General features: G+C 39.7%; 1 protein-coding gene across 5 annotated transcripts; it reads left to right on the top strand.

Annotated features, from left to right (window-relative positions):
• LOC111861402 (spondin-1) lies at positions 1 to 21,647 on the top strand. Of its 5 annotated transcripts, none has more exons than XM_023845935.2 (14): positions 1 to 283; positions 4,464 to 4,653; positions 5,482 to 5,752; positions 6,015 to 6,159; positions 7,175 to 7,381; positions 8,235 to 8,358; positions 8,931 to 9,061; positions 9,385 to 9,577; positions 10,604 to 10,796; positions 12,041 to 12,266; positions 14,957 to 15,176; positions 16,049 to 16,219; positions 19,076 to 19,347; positions 21,523 to 21,647. In XM_023845935.2, the coding sequence occupies exons 1-14, from the start codon at positions 98 to 100 to the stop codon at positions 21,625 to 21,627; spliced, it is 2,634 nt and encodes an 877-aa protein (XP_023701703.1). In that variant the 5' UTR covers positions 1 to 97; the 3' UTR covers positions 21,628 to 21,647. The 5 variants fall into 5 exon arrangements, with proteins under 5 accessions (XP_023701703.1, XP_023701705.1, XP_023701706.1 ...); XM_023845937.2 differs by having other exon boundaries at positions 206 to 283; positions 4,456 to 4,653; XM_023845938.2 differs by lacking the exon at positions 1 to 283 and adding an exon at positions 311 to 591 and having other exon boundaries at positions 4,456 to 4,653.
• Positions 21,648 to 21,803: the final 156 nt, after the last annotated feature.

Genomic DNA, 21,803 nt, shown 5'->3' on the forward strand with positions numbered 1-21,803 from the left:
GAATTGGAAGACAGTGTGCATTTGCTGGCTGTATAATTGTTATTATGAAGTCAAAATAAATCGAAATTAATTAATAATGTCGGTATTTAAAAGTTAAATGGTGACGCAAATGATTTGTTGTACCCGTGTTAACATCGCATTAGCAGACCGACTTTATTTTGTTTTTACTAGTACAATCTGCCAGCAGTTCGCAACGTCTCGCAGCTGGTGTCTGACGACGGTGGTGGATGTAGTAGTTTGTGTGCAGCTGAGTGCAAGCGACGTCTATTCGTTTCAAGATACGGTAGGTCTAGCAACCTCTATATGAAGTTATGCTCCGTGAACTCAGATTTTACATTACCATATTCACATGTTTGCTCGTGTTTCGTTTATTTATGACATTTGTGCGGTTTGGGTCAAAATCTGTGATGTCCTGTTGGCACCATCTTTTCGATAACATATTTTGTCAGTCACATTCTGAAGTTGAGGTGGAGGCGATGGGGGTTAAGAGTTGAATACCGCCCTTTCATTAGATGCCTGGGAGGAAAGAGTGGCCCTTTTTACTGACAAGATTGTGTTACGAACGAAGGAATTTGTGATGAAGGATTGCAGGTAACATCTCGGTTGTTCTATTGTGAACAAGTTATTGGCTCTGGAGGAGAGAATTTAGTGGAAAATAGTATCGAAAGGCCTTCCCAAAATGAGTAAGAAGAACTCGATTGCAGTCTGAAACTCACATTGTGTTCTATCGCTCAGTGCTTTTTTAATTATTTAACATTTTTTGAACTGCATGTTTTATGTAGGTAGGTATTGTCAGATATTATCCCAGCATTTTTTTAATTCGCTTAATGGGGGGGGGGGGGAGAGTCCAACTGGGTCCACTCGGCACGGCGGCCACTGATAGGCCTATTGTAGCCTGCCCCCGGGGATTTTGATGATGGAGAATTTGGTGGAATGAAGATTGGCAAGGGAAACCGAAGTACTCGGAGAAAACCCGCCCCAGCCCCACTTTATCCACCACAAATCCCACTTGACCAGACAGGGGATTGAACCCTGGCCGCCGTGGTGGGAAGCCAGCGACTAACCGCTTGAACTATGGCGCGGCCATCCCAGCATTTACTTCGAAAGAAAAACGTGAACCTTGAAACACCTCAGGAAAACCAGTCACTAGAGCGAGATTCTATTCCGCTATTTCCTGAACGCGAAGCAGGGGTACTAGCATCTGTGTTCGATAATATGTCATGACGTTTCACGCGAAGACCTGAATTACTTGTATGTATATCGGAATAAATATCCCTCGCACTGAATAATAATTATAGCCACGGACATCTGCAAGCTTTATAATAATTTCTACTTGGCGTAGTGGTTAAGACACTATGCTAAAAGTCGGAAGGTCGCAGTTTCGGTTCAAATACCGATGAGGTCATTGGATTTTTTTCAGTTGACCTAATCCTTCCGGCCGCACTATGGCGGGGGTTCACTCAGCCTCTAACAGAAATGAGTACCAGGAGTTAAATAAATAATTTTCCTGGGGAGTAAAGCGCGGCCGGCGCGTAAGGCTGACAACCTTACCGCCATCTTTGAGCCGATTATCTAGATAATGTGGGACCCTCAACGTCTCACCACCCTATGGGCCTTCATGGCCTGTTACAGGGATAGCTTTACTTTTTTTACTTTGACTAATGACCGTCAAATCGCACATGCTCCATGCACAATTTACACTTCCGCGGTAGCGTAGTTGGTTGATACACTATGCTACAAGGCAGAAGGCCGCGGGTTCGAGTCCCGAATAGGTGTTTTTTTTTTCAACTTACCTAATCCATCCGCGCTATTGTCTTGGGGTCGACTCAGCCTCTTAACAGAAATGAGTACCAGGAATCTTCCTGGGGGCTAAAGGGCGGCCAGCGCGTAAGGCTGACAACCTTACCGCCATCTGTGAGCCTATTGTCTAGAAAATGTGACAGCCTCGACGTCTCACAACCCTATGCGCCTCCATAACCTGTTACAGGGATAGCTTTACCTTTACGCTACGCACTTCGCCGGTTTAGATAGCTAACTGTAGCTAATCTGTAAGCCATTTATTCGAAGCTTACAATAATCCTCATAAGGGGAAGCTTGAATAGAAGAAAATGCAATCGAGAGCACATTACTCAGGCGTTTACTTGGGGAGATAAGGAAAATCTACCTCTTTTGACCCTGAAGATGGAGGCGTCGTGTTTCTCCGAAACGTTGGACTGTTTCCGAACTACACGGCGTTACAACCCTGAAGACCATACTCCTCATGACCGAGATTTCAATTAGGTATTCCGGAATACGCAGCAAGAGTTCCACAACTTAAATACGTTTTCTTACTATCCAATTAGGATTCGAACCCATTCAGTGAATGAGCCGGCGTAGCGTAGTCGATATAGCTACTGGCTACGGGTTGGACGAGTGAGGGGTCGGTGTTCGAGTCCCGGTAGGGTCAAGAATTTTCTCTTCTCCAAATCGTCAAGACCGGTTCTAGGGTCCACCCAACCCCATATCCATTTGGTACTAGGGCCACTTTCCCCGGGGGTAAAGCGGCCGGGGCGTGAAGCTGACCACTCACCTCCAACTAGTGCCGAGGTCAAGAAAATGTGGATTTATACATCCACTCCCACTTACGCCCCGATGGCGTAGTGGTTAATTCCTTGAGCACAGGTACAACCTTACCCATTCAGTGATCGTATACTGTACTTCAATTTGGCTCTTTGCCGAAATGGGATGTTAGGCAGTGTCCTGGGACAAGAATGAACAGCTGATCTGTGTTCGTTAGACATTTCCATAGCAGGAGGACAGGCGTTGGGAAATAATGCTGGGTCAGGGCCCCGTGATACAGAGCAGAAACATTTCAAGTCGCTCCTACCCTAGTACCAACGAAAGTTAAATGTGCCAACATTCTGCCAAGTACAACAGACATGGTTGTTGGAGTTGTTTTCATACAAAATAAAGAAGACGGGGTAGCGCAAGAAATCATAGTGAAACCATAACTACACCATCTGCCATCTGTTTTGTCTTGTCCTTTTTTTTTCGGTAATTTGATTCATTTCTGGGTCAGTGCCACAATTAGTTGTTGTGAGTCATTATAAATGGCGCAGTATTTGGCAAATTCTGCAACGACGGAACGCGCATGCGTGGGTATAAACATCGCATACGCAGAGCGTCTGTCAATGTAAATAACGATTTAGTGGTCTAATATTTTGTCTAATCAGTAATTTAATGATTTAATCTGAAATTTACTGAAGGTCAGACAATTTCCTCATCACAGTCTACGTGAGGAAGGCATGTGAATGTAAATATACAGACTCATATATGTTAATGTATGCAACCAGTCGAGCAATTTCCTGCTTTTAAAAAGGATTTGGAAAATTAATTCGAAAGAACCAAATAATTTCGTCTTGTCCGTGTTTCCGTCCGCATGTAACAGCGCATTATTTCGCTTAGAGACCCACAGATTTTGTTGAAGCAGATTTAGCCCACTGACCCCTCTTAAAATAAAGAAAGTAGGCCTATGTTTGTCCGAATCCGTGCTCTGTGTGTGTGTGCGCGCCCGCCTTATAACTTTTGAATTAGTTGAGAGATTTTCACAAAACGTTTCCTAAACATTATGCTACTGGAGCCAAACCCTAAGCGCCATAAACGTTAATTTCCAACAATCGGTAATATCAACATTGCGGATATGCGAATGTCTGAGGTGGGAGCGACAGTAGCGTCAATTGATCATAGTGACCTGATATGATGAATGGTAACAGAATTTTGAAAGAAATGTCTTTATTTTGGTAATTATTTTAAAGAATGTAAAATAGGAATGTAGTTGCCATGGGATAATTTACATTTGCTTTTGGTTTAATGGCCATAACTCTTGGACTGCTGGAGTTAGACATGCAAAATCTTCAGTGGATATCGGAAACATGCCAATGTTTATGCGAGAAACGTTATTTTTAATTCACCAGGTACCAAACCCTGCCACACACTGTCATTTAGTCACAGCACAGCTTATTGAAAACATGCTTTTATTTATTCCTTGTTCGCTATTAGGCAACTTACATGCAACTTGCTTTTTAATGCCTTTTATACAGCTGCACACAACATAATAAGAGGAACTAACCATCGCCATAGGACACATGGACGTAAACAAGGACATACCCCAAAAATTGAACAGATTGAAGGACAACAGTTTCAACAGAAATTTTAGAGACACCTGAAGATGACCAATGTTGGTTGAAACATGCAGTGTTCATATACCAGAAACGAAGAAGATATTTTGAAATTTAATACTTTTAAAAGAAAAAGCAAGTTGCATGTAAGACTGCTAATAACCAACAAGGAATAAATAAATGATATCCAACAGGATGCTACGATACAATTTTATGTTTCTATTTGATCATATTTTGTGCAGTTCAGCTTGTATTTTGGTTCCAGCTGTTTTCCTTTGTATCTGCATTATCTGATCAGTGTTACAGATCACAAATATGTGGCCACATGTCCATCTCATTGTCTGGGTACTGGTTGCTGCAGAATTAAACATTGCAGGGGCTTTTCATTGTAACCGCAATCCAGAAGCTGTACAGTCACCCAAATCAGTGAATACAAATTTCCGTCTCAGAATTACTGGAAACCATAACAAGTACTTGCCAGGAGGAGTGTACACAGGTATAAAGCTCTAATTCTTACATTTCTGATTAATGTTAGAATGTTATAAGGTACAGCAGGACCCAGCTGGAGGGCCTCTAGGTTTATTGTATTGTATCACTTGCTGGAACACACGTGCATAGCATTTTTCCTTTGAATCTGTGATGAACTCCAGTGTGAAATGTGAGTATCTCATTGAGAGTGAGGTTCTTGCAGAGGTGAATATGATGGGATGTGACACTCAGTAATCTAGTAGACAGCCGACATTTAGGAGGAACATCTTGCCTCCATCTTCAAGATACAAGAAAATGGAGGCAGCAGCTTTGTCTGGAACTTTTGGTTCTGTCTACAAGACAGATATTACCACCCAGAAGACCACAGTCTTCACGTGTTGAATGAATGAATGAATGGATGAATGAATGAATGAATAAGGGGTGGGCCTTCTCAGCCCTTGCACCACAACCTACAGTGATCGATTGTGCTTCCTCTTTTTATTATCCCCTCAGCAACCCTACACTTCGAATGAAGCACAGGATTTTGTACGTGGGGCATTGAAATAGTCACTTGGTTCCGTAAAGTATTGACCCAAGGTCAATAATAATGACATCAATGTTGGAGAAGTGGAACACAGGGCATCATCTTGCACATGTCCAGATGCTTTTACAGTAATGCAATGCATGGATAGTGAGGGATTGGTTTGTTAGGTTACAGAATATGACCCTGTAAAGTGTTGGTGTTTGATTGTAGAAAAATGCATTAAATACACTAAAATAAACGAACATGATGCAGTTTTTGGGGCCTGTCACAGTAGACACATGTTAACTTTATGTAGCATTTTTTATTATGCAGTGAGTCTGTATGGCCAACGCAGTGGATGGTATCAACCCACATTTAAAAGGTTCATGTTGGTGGTGGAACCCAGCTCCAACAGTCTCTCTTCTGGGGAAGACAGTGCCTTCGGTGATCAGAAAGTTGGAAGCTTCACCTTGATGGGGACCAATGTGGCGCAGTTCAGTAGCCACTGCCCCAATGCCATCGTTCAGATGTCGACCTCTAAGAGGACTGAGGTCAGTGTGATATGGACAGCGCCCCCTCCTGGCAGTGGATGTGTTGTCTTTAGGTACCAAGAATCATTTTCTTCACTTTCCCTTAAGGGTTTCTTTCTTGAGTTTATGGTCTAATATTTTAGCCTTTCCTTTAGTCTAAAGACTTCGTGAAAAATATTTTGATATATCTGGTATACATCTTTACAGACTATCAGTTACCTTTGAGCTTCATTCTTCTGATTCTTGTCCTTATTTGATGTGCACGAATTACCGGTTTACTACCAAAATATTAATTGCAGACAACTTGTTCACTCCATACATGCCTGTGTCCTGCAGGGCTACCGTTGTGGAGGATCATGAATTATGGTACAAGGATGATGAACACCTAAACCTTGAGTTATGTGAGGATGACCAGAGGAGCGAATCTGACCAGCCTGACCTTGATTTTCCTTGCTGTGCTTGTGATGATGCTCTGTATGAGGTATTGGTCTCATGTATAATCAGCTTATTCATGCCCATAGTTAATGGCCTTAACTCAACTAGAAAGGTTATTCTTGACTATCAACACATTAAACAGATTAGAAACCAAGACCAGAATACTTCCATCTTTTTAATATGGCTGTTCTCAGTAGAATCTCCAGTGTGTTTAATCAAATCCCCTAATTGAGGTAATGATTGTAGAGTGTGTGGGTTATAACAGGGACTTAAATTACAGTGTGTCACCTTACCTCCTTAACTTCTTCCCACATAGTAGTTTGCTGGCCTGATTTGTTTGAGCTTTTATTCAGTCCCTTTAGGTTAATTCTGGCATAGTACTGCTTTCTGACAGATCTTTTCCATTTAATCATGATGGGATGATGCTCCATTGTTTCAGTACACATTTCGAATTCTATCATCAGCGTAAGTGTGAGATAGAAAGAGGAAGTAATTGATATGTAGGTCTCAAAGTCAGAGAAGGATGTATGATGGGAGGGGAGCAGCAGGGCTCAGCAATGGGAAGATGTCCCCTACTTAAACAGAAGGGAACATCTTCTACACATGATGTGGCTACACCCTGAAAGCCAAACTTATGCATTAGACCTAGGTTTTAAGAAAACAAGGACAAGAGTAACTAGACATCATTAAGATGGTATTTTCAGGTGTAATGATTATACTATCATGACTCTGCAAATGCAACTAACAGAAATTAAGTTAGGTTACAGCTGAGTGTATTTTTGTAGTTTGAATTTTAATTTTTATTCTGTAACCTGTGAGACTACATGATTTAATAACGCTGAATTTCACAGATTCAATTTTCATTGGAGTGAAAATCTCAGATTCATTGAGTTTGATTTTCTCTTCAGTGTAATAATATTCACGTACAGTAGTCACTGGGCAGCCAAAACCTTCTGTCCCCTGTTCACTGATCAGGCTAAATTCTCAAACCCTGCCTCAGTACATTAATATTAATATGATGTATTGTACTTTCATGTGATTATGATAATGTCTTTATATAGATGACATTTGAGCGATTATGGTCGAAGGCTATACACCCAAAAGACTTTCCACCCAACAATTGGCTGACTGGATTCACCGACTTGATTGGAGCTTCTCATTCGTCTGATTACCGTTTGTGGGATTATGGTAACCTTGCATCAGAAGGCCTAAAGCTGGTGGCAGAGTCGGGTGTAACCCACTTGATGGAGAGTGAAATAATGGATAAGGTAATGGACACCAAACGTCTGTATCCCGTCAGCTCATAATATCCTTTGTCTGCAGCTATCTGTGAACTTCAGGCTGACGAATATGCGAGTGAATGCACCATGTATACACAGAGAGTAAACTGATGTATAGTGGAGTACTTGATATATATATATAACACAGCCGTGTGGATGCAACACTCCTTAAGTTGTTGGTTAGAGCAAAACTTACTCCAGGTTTTGGGGCCATCATTTGGTATATATTGTCATGTGTTGGGTATATGTCACACGACAAATAACTTCACGCCATTCTGGATCTAGCGAATTTATTGAACACTCGCTCTCACAATTCTTCGGTTTCTGATGGCGGCACTCCGCGGCCAGTTTTCAGTCCGTACACCGTTTCTTCTTCAGTATTCTGATTGGCATTACTTTGGTGTCTTCTACGGGGAATTCTTGTTGTTCTGCCGCCTCAGGTTTCACGTCCACTGAGGTCACAAATACGTCACAATATGATGATGGCCCCATGTGGTCGAAACATAACATAAATATGTACATGAAAACTTGGAATAAATGGTGTTTTAACAAACAAACTACAAAGTGTTGCATTTACAGCCAATTCAACAGGATGCTCAGATACAGTAATCTGGTGTGCTGTCTTCTGGGATATAGTGTCATGTAGTCTGCTAAAAGTCAACTGGCATTTCAGAGGGACATGTCACCTCCATCTTCAGGGTCAAAAATAACCTAAGCAAGAGTCCAGCGTGAAGCAGATGGCAGGTAGCAGACCATACAATGTTATACTCCAGAAGACAGACTTCTTCATAACCACCATTGTGAAAACCTTAAAATCTTATTTAATTGTTCCTGTTTTCAGAGTGAACATATACGCACAGTAATCAAAGCACGAGGGCTTATTTACCCCAGTGTGACTGGCAAAACATATTCAGTGTTCCGAGTGGATGCAGAGGATCATCTTGTATCTGTTATTTCCAGAATAGGTAACATGTCACTTTGACCTTAAAAATACTGATTTATTCATAGCTGAAGTATAGATGATGGCTGAAATATTGTGCATCTGGCAGAAGTTTCTGGATTGGCAGGTAAATAAATACAGTTGGAAGATTTAGATCCTTACAAACTGGAGACAGTCTGTGTCTCTATATTTACATATATAGAGCCCCTCATTTAAAGTTTCTGTATGGAGCAGTAGAGTTGAACACTAAACTGATGAAAACCTCAAATGGGAGGGAAGGGGATTTACGACCGAGATTATTGACTTGGGGGTCACTTAAATTGAACACTAAATGGAGGAAAACCTTACATTTCAGAACAGTAAATTGGGATTCAACTGTATCTCTGCCTGTCCATCATTCTTTTTATTTCAGAAATGTATAACAGTAGTGGACAAATGTAAGTATAAAAGTCATGTTGTTTTAAGAAGGAAAAAATTCCCATAAGCATCGCTTCTGTAGGTATGTCCACTCTTTTGTTAGTTTCACCTGTGTCTGTGACTATTATAGTACATAATACAGCCCATCTGCCTAATAATTTCTTCTGTCTGCTTGTGTAGAGCCATCACCGGATTGGATAGTTGGTGTATCTGGGCTGAACCTTTGTCTCGAGAACTGCAGCTGGGTGGATTACAGGGAAGTGAACCTGTATCCCTTGGATGCAGGCACTGACAATGGCATTACTTATTTGGTTAGTGGCTTCAGTAAACAGTTGTGTCACTGAAATTTTTGACAATGTTTTATCCTTTCCAGTTGGGGATAGTGCATTCATAATGATTCCTAGAGTCTTCTAGAGTAAAGAATACATATTTTCTTGTTTGTCTCCCCTATTTCGTAAAATGTGTATTTCCTTGTGGAGCCTTTGCCCATAAAATGTGTTTTCTTAAGCTTCTTCTGTCCCATGAAAACCATAACATCTTATTCACTTTCAATTCAAACTGCCAGTGTTTCGCTTTCATGAAGACAATTCTGCATTGTAATTTTCTGGTATTATTTTGGTCTGTGTCACACTAGTCTCCTGATGAGCCCACAGTGCCACGCCAGATGATACGCCACATCACTTCAAACCATCCTAGTGACCCACGTTCACCTTTCTATGACCCATCGGGGACTAAGATGCAGCCTTTGGCTCGTCTCTACCTAAGAAGACAGCAGTTATTCGAAAAACAGTGTGATAATAAAGATGTTAAACCTAATAGTCGTAATGGTATGTTATAATCATAATGACATTTTAATACAGTGGTTCCTTTTGCTGCGCTTTAAGTTTACTCTACCCTGTTGTTATCAGATCTGTTATTAAATGGCCTTTATACATTTAGTGTTACTAGGAGAGTTTCCAGGTATATATCCATCACACAAAAACATATACAGTATTAATAATTTACTTCTGTTTTACTTCACTATGTGTTTCTGTTTAAAAAAGCCATCATGCGATTCATAATGAATAACACAGAAGCATTACAGAGGTTGCGTGCTATCTGTAATGGATTAACAGATGTTATGTATGTTGGATTCATCACCGGATTTACAATGTTGAAAGAAAATATGTAATCATATAAGTAGATGACAGGTAAGGGCAGTGAGAGATTATATTAAGGTAGTGTTATGTGCAGTGCAACAGATTGGAAAGATGATTTAAAAAGATTAAAAATATTTAGTATGCAGGATAGAAATATTTTATTAAATGATGAAGTGGACATTCATGTCAAAATTACTGGGTTTTTGGACTTTATGCATTGTCCAGTATTCCAGAAACTAGAGAACACAGCGTTTCAGAAACAGGATGTGTTTCAGTCCTCAGGTGAGCTCTTTCTAAGGGATGCAATGGAGTAGTGTCTCCCCCTTCACTTGTGGACAGAAACAGATCCAGTTTCCAAAACAATGTGCTCTCTGCTTTTTAGAATATCTGACAATGGACAAAGTCCAAAACCCCAATAATTCTGAGTGTTATACACCATTTTCAGAATCCTTTATATATTCATGTGTTTGTTATAGGATAGAATGATATTATTAAAAGAGATCTTAGAAATGTAAGTTGTGAATATTGCAAGTGGCTAAAACTGGCTCAGGATAATGTCCAATGGTAGGTTTTGGTACCAGTAATTCTTTCCTTTCATTATCTGCCACCAGAGAGTGAGTGAGTTAGTTAGTCAATTAGTTAGTTAGTTAGTTAGTTAGTTAGTTAGTTAGTTAATGATAGTGTATGAGAATCATATTGTGTTGTTCTTGTCAGGTTTTGGGGCTGACCTCCCATCTGTGGACTGCACAGTGTCTGAGTGGTCTGAATGGAGTTATTGCTCTGTGACATGTGGTATGGGCAGGAGAGAGAGGCACAGATATTACTTAGACAAGAAGGCTCATTTGAGGGCATGTAATGAGGTGCTTAAGGAACAAGACCTGTGTTACGCTGCACAGAAAATATGTGGGTAAGTCACTTTGTAACGAAATTTTCTTGGGTGACAAGTTTCATGAGTCAGGAATCAAACAACAGATAGTTTACACCAGGGCTTCTCAACCGCCAGGCCATGGCCCAGTAGTGGGCCCTGGCATCAATTATCAATTATACTGGGCCGAGAGAGGCTCTTCTGGAATTTCTTGTTTTCATTTTCTAAGCATTTTTCATGAATAAATATTTTATAGTGGAAATATTCTGAGGAGAAAAATATTTGTGTTGAGAAGCTCAGACACAGAACACCTAAATTTGTGTAGCAAATGTCAGTGACCAAGCCGCATATTTTTAAACATGGAAGTATTCATGAATGTCGGGAATTTTCTGACATCCAAATCTTTCAACATTTTGGAAGGCAATACCGATGTTTATGACCAGTCATAAATATTGCCTGCAAGCCGATTACAACAATGGGCGGCATATCCTCTGTTCTCAGAACTGAGCGAAATAACATCTGTATTGTAAATGTCAGTGACCAATCAGCAAGGAAGTATAAAGAAAATGTTTCCACTGAAACTGAAGATGAAGGCAGTCTGTATCCGGTTCTCAAATCTAGTAATATGGAATGCTGTTTCTTCGCAAGTTCGGATTGCAGTGTGTAAGTGCTTGTTTCAAAACCTGAGTGATTTAAGTTTTAATATGAATGAGAGACAGGGGACTTTCTTTTATTTTGGTGTTAAGAAATCTCGTATTGAAGGTGTTTGTGACGCAACAAGTAGTGATTCATCCACCTGAAGCCTAGCGATCTCCAGGATGTACAAAATGAAGGGAAAACCACCAGCACACAGAAGAAAAAGTCTGCATCCATGGACTGCTACTTAAAATTTGGTTTCATACAATGCCCTAACACTGACCAATTGCCACGACCTCAATGTGTCATTTGTGCTACTGTTCTGGGAAATGAAGCTATGAAACTATCTTTTTACTATAGTATAGTATAGTATAGTATAGTATATAGTTACTATATAGTAACTAGTAACTTTCTAATGATGATGTAATGGTCTGCATCACTAACTGATAGTGAGACGAATAGAATGGATGGAGAATAAAAATCACTGATTGAGACGACCACTGTTGCTGTGTCCTGAGAGATGTATAGACACATCTAGGTAGAAATTGTGATCTTGTATGATTTTATGTTTCTTCCTGTATTGAATAAATGAAGTTGAAAATGTGTGTTATATAATTCACCTTGTAGTAATGCTTCTTCCCTGTCTGCAGCCCACCACCAAAGCCCAGGCTACAAGATCCTGTTTGTGCAGTGACCGAGTGGAGTTCCTGGTCCACATGCTCAGTCTCTTGTGGGCTTGGTCAGAAGATAAGGACTCGCCAGTATAAATCGCTCAGAGACTACAAACGCTGTTCTCGATGTCCTAATCAACCAGAACTGGAACAAACAATTGAATGCCGAGCACCAGAAAATGCAATATGTGACAAAGATCCTGAGGTTGGTACAAGCAATACCTATTGACATGGCACAAACTAGAGTTGCAAAGGATTATGGTATCTTTGTCACATCATTTGACCCTTTGTATCTGAAGCCCGATCATAGAACTGCCTGCAAGAAATACTATAGCTGCTTGATTGTAAATGCAGTTGCAGAGAAAAGTCCACAGTACTTTTACAGATTACCCCCAAATGACCACAGGTGTAGAGAGTGTGAAAGCCCATTCTTTTCTCTAAACATCAAAATATCGCACTTGATACCATGTACGAAAAGAAATACTTAGCTAAATGATTAACATCAAGATGGTCTGTTCACCAAGAGCAGTTTCAACAAAAGCACACTAAGCTGATCTGATGTGAAACTGGTTAATGGTGTGCAAGTTGTATGGTTCAAGTGATAGAATGATTTTGTGTGATGTACAACTGAAGCAAAATGGAATGGCGTTTGTGAACCACTTGAGCAGTGTTCAATGACATGAAACTGCCATCTCATCTGAGGGAACCTCCCACAGTGCATAACAGACAACTTCTGCGGTGCAAAGTCAAGGTCAAGGTCAAGGTCAAAGTCACATTGCAACTGACAGTCAGTCAATCTGTCTGTCTTGGTATTGAGGCCCAGCTTGGGCTCATGACCAGATGTTGCTTCTTATGTGAAAGTTACTGTCCTGTCCATGTGGGCCGCCCTCTCTGATGAGAGGTTGGGTCTGTCATTTTTCAGTCATAGTCGGTAATTTTAAGACTATTGTCAGTATTGTGACATGTTGCGCAACGGAGAACCCCCCACCAGCAGTGACGTGGCAGGTGAGTCAGCGCTCCGTCATCCCCCCTCCGCACGGTAACATAACGCGCAACGCGCGGTGATGTAAGACGGCGTGAGGTAACAGCGTTGCTACGTAACAGGCCCACACAGCCCCTATATATGAGAGCTGCGCTGCCTGTGAGGAGAGTTGTTGAAATGTGGCCATCGCCGAGTTCAGTAGTAGTCGAGCCAGTGTGTTATCAACAGTTCTCAAGGCAGCAGCCTGCGAGTTGAGTTGAAATATAGCAGCCGTCGCAGAAAGAAGTACTGGACATGTGTAAATGAGAATTAATTGGGAGTGTGTAACAGAGGGACACTTGTATAGCTCCCGTACTGTGAAACATGTAGTCTACTGACAATAGCGTGATTTGATTTGCGAATAGGATTATAAATTGTGAAACCGTGGTTTCACAATTTTGTTGTTTGTTAAATAAACCAATTAACGATCTCTACAGCGTATTCAGCAACGAAACACGTTACAGTATGTACAGGTATTTACAATTATTATCTTAATTGCTACTTCTGTGTACAATATATACAAGGCCTCTGGCAGTCCAGGCTCAGTACAGAAGATTATGCCCTACTTCTAGTAGTATTCGTAACCACAGCAGTCTAGTCACTGACCGACACTTTTAGTGTAGGGCTTCACCTTGTCCGATGTTGCGAACATTCTCATTATCATGATTTTGTATGACTTCTGCTTGTTGCTTACATAATTATATAGTCATGTATAGTACATACGGGATTTTGAATGCCATGTGCAAATCGCGGACCACTGTGCACCTTGGAAAATTGCCAGTGGTGCGGAGAACCTTGTTTTGCAGGTGCTGGAATTTCACTAGATGGGTGTCTGCCGCAAACTCCCAGGCGGGACTAACATAAGTCATTACAGATTTAATAAGAGCTTTGTGGAGGGTCAGTTGAATGTTAGCGCTCAATCGCTCACTTTTGAATAGGGAATATACTCTAATGAATGTTCTAAAGACCTTGGCTTCGATCATTTCTCTGTGCAGTCTCCATATAACTCTCTATCGAAGATTACACCTAGATATTTTGCACTATTTACAAATGGAATATTTTGTCAGTTTAGAGTAAGACAAGACTCAGGCGGTCGACGGCTACAAGAGAAGTAGACCCCCCCCCCCCGAGTCTTATCTTCATTAGTTTTAATATTCCAGCTTTCACACCAGGTCTCCACTGAGCTGAGACCATGCTGGAGTTTTCTAACAACAAAACCCTCCTTGCAATCTGTTGTATACAAACAGATGTCGTTTGCAAAGAGGGTCAGGTGAACACCATGTGTTTGGGGGTCAGTATGGGACAGAACCAAGCCTTGTGGCACCCCTGCTTGCATTTCCCTTGCCGTTGACATTTCGCCTTCAACCATGACCCTGAATTTACGTTGAGAAAGAAAGAGCCCAATAAGCATGGTCAAACTGTTTGAGAATTGCAATTTTCATAACTTATACAGCAAGCCTGAGTGCCACGTGGCTTAAGAGTAGACCAAGCAAGTGATGAGGGAGAAGCAAGCCACAAAGCATACATATCATTGATACTGATTATGGAGGCGGTGTGTTCTTCCAAAGTATTGGTGAATTTCTAAGAGACTCATTCCCCAGTCAGTCAGTCAATCAGGTCCTGGTCCTTGCCAGAACAGTCATTCTTAGTTTGGAGTCCCATGGGACTCATGACCATATTTTACTGTCCCGGGGTTCACCAACAGGTCCAGTATTTTCACGTGCATGTTCATTGCTACAAGGATGTGTTTACCAAGTTATTGCCCAGCACTGGCCATCTCCACACCGCTGCTCTGACAGCACTGTACCAGCTCTCAGATGTGTCGCAATATGATGGAGCACTCATAATTTAATGTTGGCCATTTTATGCTCCAGATAGAAGAGACTGATGCCTGTCCAGATACAGAATGGTCTGTGTGGAGCCCTTGCAGTGCTTCTTGCGGCAAGGGCAAGAGCATCAGGAAAAGAATTCCAGTACTTAAAGCAGAGCTTGATTATGATGCAGTTGTGGAGTGTCCTGAGGTGCATGTCACAGAAGAGAAAGACTGCAATGGTGATTTTGCTTCGTGTGAGATTACACCTAAGCTGTATAAAGGTGAGTAAGTGTCATATTATAAAATGGAAGCATAATGGAGAGGGCACATCGTTATACTTATTGGTTGCATGAGTTTTCTCCAAAATGATTAAACAAATTTCATTGTAACATGGAGTCCATGTTAAAAGCTATCAAAGATTTTTAATTTCAGTCCATGCCAATGTACTTTATATGAGGTTTCTGAGTAAGCAGGTGCAGCCAGTAATTGCTTCTGAGTTGTAATCAGAATGTGCACACTTTGAATCTTGTCTGGGATACCAGTTCTCGTCACTAAGGTTTTTCATGATTTTCCCCAGTTCTTCCAGGCAGATGTTGGAATAGTGCCTTAAATTTTGTCGTGACAACATCCATACCCTTCCTGCCACTTTCTCGTTCAATATCCACCGATCATTCTATAGTTTGATGTTGCATAATCTGAGCTGGTGACAGTAATGTTAATTAAATCATAAAATAAATAAATAAATGCTGGGGACAACACTTCTGGATCATATTTTTTGTGGTTTATTTGATGTCAATAGCTAGACTGTATGACTTGAAATGGAAGGATGATTTATGAATTGCAAAGGATTTAGAAGGAAGAGGTTATGGTCTAATCGAGGTATTATGCTTGAATTTGTCTGGATGGACTGAGGAAAACCATGTAAAATCTGAGTCGGTATAGCTGGCATCCCAGCCGAGATTTGATTCTTGCACCTCCTGGATAAACATATTGATTGTTTGTTTGTTTTGTTGGTTGTGAAACCATGTAATCTTGTAAGCAGATTCTGATGTTTTGGTGTAAATAGATTTGATGTTGGGAATGTTGACTGGACAATAGTATAGTGGCATTTGCATTCACAAGCAAGTGAAACCTGTTGCTTGTATTTGTATAGAATTCTGCAAAGCACCAATGGATGAGGGCACTTGTGACGGTCAAAATTTTCGCTGGTTCTTCAATACAGATACAGATGCATGTCAAGAATTCATGTATAAGGGATGCAATGGGAATAGAAATAATTATCTCACACAGGAGGAATGTGAGAACACTTGTAAAGGATATGAAGGTAAGTGTTTAGTGTAACCTAATGCATGGAGCAATGCCTCCACTTCCCAACACTTCTTCATGGCATAGTGCTTTGCCTTAGGAGCCTAACTGTCAGGTGTAGCTCATAGTAGCTGCTAAATGCCATGGTACACAACACTGCAAAAGACATTCCACAGGGATCAATTTTGGGCCCCTTGCTTTTTCTTCTCTACATAAATGATCTATCAAAAACCATCAATAATAAATCTAAACCAATTCTATTTGCAGATGACACTAGTATAATATTCAAGAACTCTAAAATTGAAGACTTTAAAAATGATAAATTTTGTATTTGAAGCTTTAAATAGATGGTTCAAAGCCAATAAGCTCTCACTAAAATTTGATAAAACCCATTACATACCACTCTTAACTAAAAACAGCCACCAAATTGATCTGGTCATCAGTTATGCCAACAAATTAATCTGTAAAGCACCTGATACAAAATTCCTTGGAATACATGTAGACAGTACACTGTCTTGGAAAATACATATAGAACAAACTATACCTAAATTAAGTGCAGCTTCCTATGCAATGAGATCTATTAAGCCCTTTATGCCACAGGAAACACTGAAGATGGTTTACCATGCCTGCTTTCATTCTATTATGAAATATGGATTAATATTCTGGGGGAACTCTTCACATAGTGTAAAAATTTTTAAGATACAAAAGAATATAATTAGAATAATTACAGGACATAGAAGTGGAGATTCATGTAGAGATTTATTTAAGAAATTAGAAATTCTACCTCTTCAGTCACCTCTTCAGTCGCTTCTCTTATTTGTTGTGTGCAACAAAAATAAATTTGAATTAAATTCCAATGTTCATAACATGAATACTAGACAAAAATATAACTTCCATCTACCTTCATCAAACTTATCACTATATCAAAAAGGAGTCTACTTTTCTGGCATAAAAGTGTACAGTAGTCTCCCACAAAGTATCAAAAACTTGAGTAATGATATTAAACATTTTAAATCAGAGCTAATGAAATATCTGCATGCTCATTCATTCTACTCTGTAGACGAATACCTCAATGCAAATAGAGAATAATGTAGAATTAAGGTATATTAGTTTGAGATAAAATTAATTGTACCAGTAGGTATTATTTTGACTTGTTCTATATACAGAGGTATTAACCTACTTAGGATCTATGGAATGCAAATAAATTCAATTCAATTCAATTTCAAAGTGAAGCTGATGACATATTGAAGAATATTTTGCATAGGTGGCAGCACAAATCAGAGTCTAGAGGCTTTTAGAAACTGAACAGAATACATGTTTGATGTAATGAGAACTCTTATACTACTGGACCACAAGCCTTGAGAATCAGCCCCCATTTTAAATGTAGGTCTTTGGCTTCGTACTGCACTCAGAAAAGAAAAAGGCTTCACAACATTAATTAAGCATAGGGATGAAGGCCAAGGTAAAGTTGCCCCTGTGCTTGATTAAACAACATGCCATGAAGATGTATGGGGGAGTGGAGATATAGTTCCATGCATTTTTAAGCTCCACACCAGATGGAGGTGAGCGGTCAGCTTCACTCCTTGACTGTTATACACCAGAGGAAATAGCCCCCAGTACCAAATGGAAAGGAGGCTGGGTAGCTGCAAGAGCTGGTCTGGAGGCTGTAGAGAACAGAAAATTTCTTACCCCTGCTGGGAATCAAACCCTGATTCCTAGGTTTCCCAGCTCATACCTGTCGCTATATGGACTGAGCTATCCTGCATATTCAGGGATAAGTTTGTCTTTTCCATATTTGATTGCTCAAGTGGTTCTATTTGAAATACAATATCATAAACTGTTTAGGGTTGAGTATGGATGTACCAGTATGATCAGTTTTAGCATGGTGTATAGGGAATTATTTCAAATCTTGTCTGGAGACTGGCTATCCTGAGTAGTGTTTTGAGGTTTTCCTCAGCCACTCCATGCTAGAGTCATGATAGTACCTCAAAAATAGGCTATGACCGCTTCATTCCATATCCTCCCCAATTAATTAGTCACTATCTTCCAACCATCTGATCTTATAGTCTCACTTCCTGACAGTGTCATTAAATAAACCATTGTTAAATAAATAAAATGATATGATCTAATATATGCAGTCAAGCTGGTGATGGATAATCAAGTGTATGTTCACTACTGTGTCTGCATTTAACTAATTATCATATATCATTCTTGCAAGTAAATTGCTATGCCTGGCACAGTTAATCCATTAAACCACACTGATTGTACCATGTGCTTTGACACTGAAAATGTTCTTGAATCTTCCCCATGCAATGTATTTATGTGTACTGTGCTTCTTGCAATAAACAGTGGCTGTTTCTCTATACAACATTAACCAGTTTTTTTTTGTCATTGAGATGTAGAGTGTCTTCCCTGTAATACAGCATCTGAACTCTTGTATAAAGTAAAAAAGTAAAGCTATCCCTGTAACAGGCCGTGGAGGCCCATAGGTTTGTGAGATGTTGAGGTTCCCACATTTTCTAGACAATCAGCTAACAGATGGCGGTAAGGTTGTGAACCTTACACACCAGCTACCCTTTACCCCCAAGAATATTCCTGGTACTCATTTCAGTTAGAGGCTGAGTCAACTCCAGGGCCATAGTGCGGTTGGAAGGATTAGGTAAATTTAAAAAATCCACCTCATTGGGATTTGATCCCACAATCTTCCGGCTTGTAGCACAGTACCTCAACCAATTACGCTACCGTGTGCCCCCACTAAACTTATATATATTATTTAAAACAATTCATGCCTCAGAATGATAACAGTTCATGGAATCTTAATTTATATCAATGAAAGTACAGTGGAAAATTGAAGGATAAACTTACCCTTGTTTAGGGCCAGATGATGAGGAGATCACCGAAGAAGACGCTACGATGGCCAGCCCATACAACGGACTGTTACCATCAAGTCACATTCTAGCACTCAACACAACAACATATGGTCTTGTGGTCTCACCCATTCCAAACTATAACTTTGAATCTGAAACTGAACCCATAACCATGGTTGAGGGAGAAATTGTAGATTGTAGGGTCAGTCGCTGGAGTCGATGGTCAAAATGCAGCGTGTCTTGTGGGCAAGGATACAAAACTAGGAGTCGATCAATAGAGGTGAGATACTTTTATATTTAGAGATATATTGTTAACCTTTAAATGTCGGACTTCTGAAATGGTGGTAAGCTTGGGCTGGCCAGAGTTTATTTAAATGCCCGCTGCTGGTGTGGGTTTAAATGCCCGTTGCTACTCTGCATTTAAATGTCCGTTCCTGTTAGGGCACTTAAACAATTTTTAGCATTGTGTTTAAAAATGCTGTATCTAACTCAATTTTTATGATAAATGGATGCAATTAACTTTGTTTGTATCAACAAAGAACATAGTGTCGCATATTATAACGGAAGATTTGAAAATTTTTATACAAAGATTTATACTCTGTTTTCAATTTTTTTCCTTTTAATTTTGATGTGTACTGCAAAAATGGTTTCTCATTTCTTCACAGAGTTCTTCTGCATTATAAATTAATTTCTATTTGTAACACTTGACAAATTATAGCAGTACCTGGTGTCATAAAACAGATGGAAGCAATAAAATAATTTGGTCTTCTGCTAACACTGCTTACACGCTTCGGATTTTCAATACTTTTGACTAAAGGACAGAAGAATGAAAGAATGGCTATTCCAGAGAAAGTTAAAGGAGTCCCTTCTTCAGTGCTAAGACCTTCCATTATAGCTGCAAGAGATTATTGCCCTTTCTGTAGTAGTGAACAGAGAGTTGCACTGTGGCTGAGATACAGAGTGCAGTCTGTTTTCTGTGCTCTCATAGTGAAATCGTATACTGTAGTTTCATTTCAGCCTATATATACATCAAGCAAATAACAACAAAAAAGGTATGTACATCGAATTTTACTATATACTTTTAACACATTAATCTGCAGAATCTGCAATAAAAGTACTGACTCATGGATGAGTTTGGGCATAACTCATACGTATATTCTATTTTGCTGTTGTTCACTTAGATGTAATTTTAATTCCTCTATTATAGTTTTAATCAAGTCTGTCTGGTAATTACTACATTTAAAAATAATATTTAGGACACTTCCACTAGCAGAGTTTAAATGCCTGACTGGCCAAAACAGGGTACTTTGGCCACGATGACCTTACTGAACACTGGCCCAATCAGGGCACTTCGGCCGTTAAAGGTTAATGTGCTGTATTGAATGGCTTATGTAAATATAATGTGAAGTGATTTAATTCTGTATGCTGTATTATATAAGTGATATTTTAGAATTGTATTTAATTTACTTCTCACCAACGAGGACTAATTTTTTTTATTTCTGAAGTGAAATAATTGTAGACGGGAAAGTTGGTGGAAAGACCAGTAGAAGAATACAAATCATGACCCTGATGATGGGGACAGAGATGGCCCCTGAAATGTTAGCTGATAACTTGAGAGGATTTCATCAAAAGCAAAAGCTGAACAATGACTGATTAATTTGTGAAAGTATAGAGGAGAAAACAAGAAGGGATAGAGCTTTCACAGAAGAAACTGGAATTTTAAATTTTTTTAATAGAATTAGAGGAAAAGTGATTACAGTGATCTGGCCATATAAAAGGATTGGATGGAACAGGGATACTGTGAAAGATGTTAGGATTAAAATTTGAAAGCAGAAGTTCTGTGGGACATCCCAGAATAAGATGGTTCAGCCAGGTACTGTTAAAAAAAGAACTGGCAAAAATCAAAGAGAAAAAATTATGGTTAGAGAGAAGAGATTGGAGACATTTTATCTGTAGTCTATATAAAACGTAAATGATGCTATGAGAAGAACAGATGACTTTTCACGCACAGTGTTTTATCAGTTTTCAACCATAAATCAAGACTTTATTTTACACTGTATCCTAAACTAAGGTTATTATTTCTTTTCAAGATGGGTTGCTAGAATACTGTTATAACAGATATTTGTGACCATATAGAAGTAGAAATTAGAAAGTTACTATATACCAGGGTGGTTATTTAAAAAAAACAGGGAAGCTTTCTTTTGTATGGTTGCCTACATGAAGTTCGACATGCCCTGTTTCGTAAAGTGGACAGAGTTGCACTTTTGTTATAATTTTAACAGATATTCCAGTTGTGAAATTTAATACTTCTCACTGGTAGAAATTTAAATGGGAACCTTCCACCTGGGCACAACTCTCTCCATACCTTGGATGGTCTCATGGCTTATGTTTGAAATAATTATATTTTGTGTTGACTTTGGATAGCTCATTCATGATTACGTTCTTTTTGCCGTAGATTCACCCACGAAATGGAGGGAAAGCTTGTCCAAAGAAACTCTTCAAGAATAAGAAGTGTCGGAAGAAATGTGATAAGTGGACACAACCCACAGAAACCAATTAGGCCAGTAGTGTTCCACTTATCATGATGACAAATTGTTTATACTTACTCTCCCAGACCAAATGATGGACACATGTTGTTTTTGCACCATTGTGAGTTATCACAGATGTTGACAAATGTTACAGTACCCACAAGCCATTGTGGCTGCACTGAACAAACACAGGTGTATGCCATCTCTT

This window comes from Cryptotermes secundus, unplaced genomic scaffold (assembly GCF_002891405.2).
Source record: "Cryptotermes secundus unplaced genomic scaffold, Csec_1.0 scaffold289, whole genome shotgun sequence".
Classification (NCBI taxonomy): domain Eukaryota; kingdom Metazoa; phylum Arthropoda; class Insecta; order Blattodea; family Kalotermitidae; genus Cryptotermes; species Cryptotermes secundus.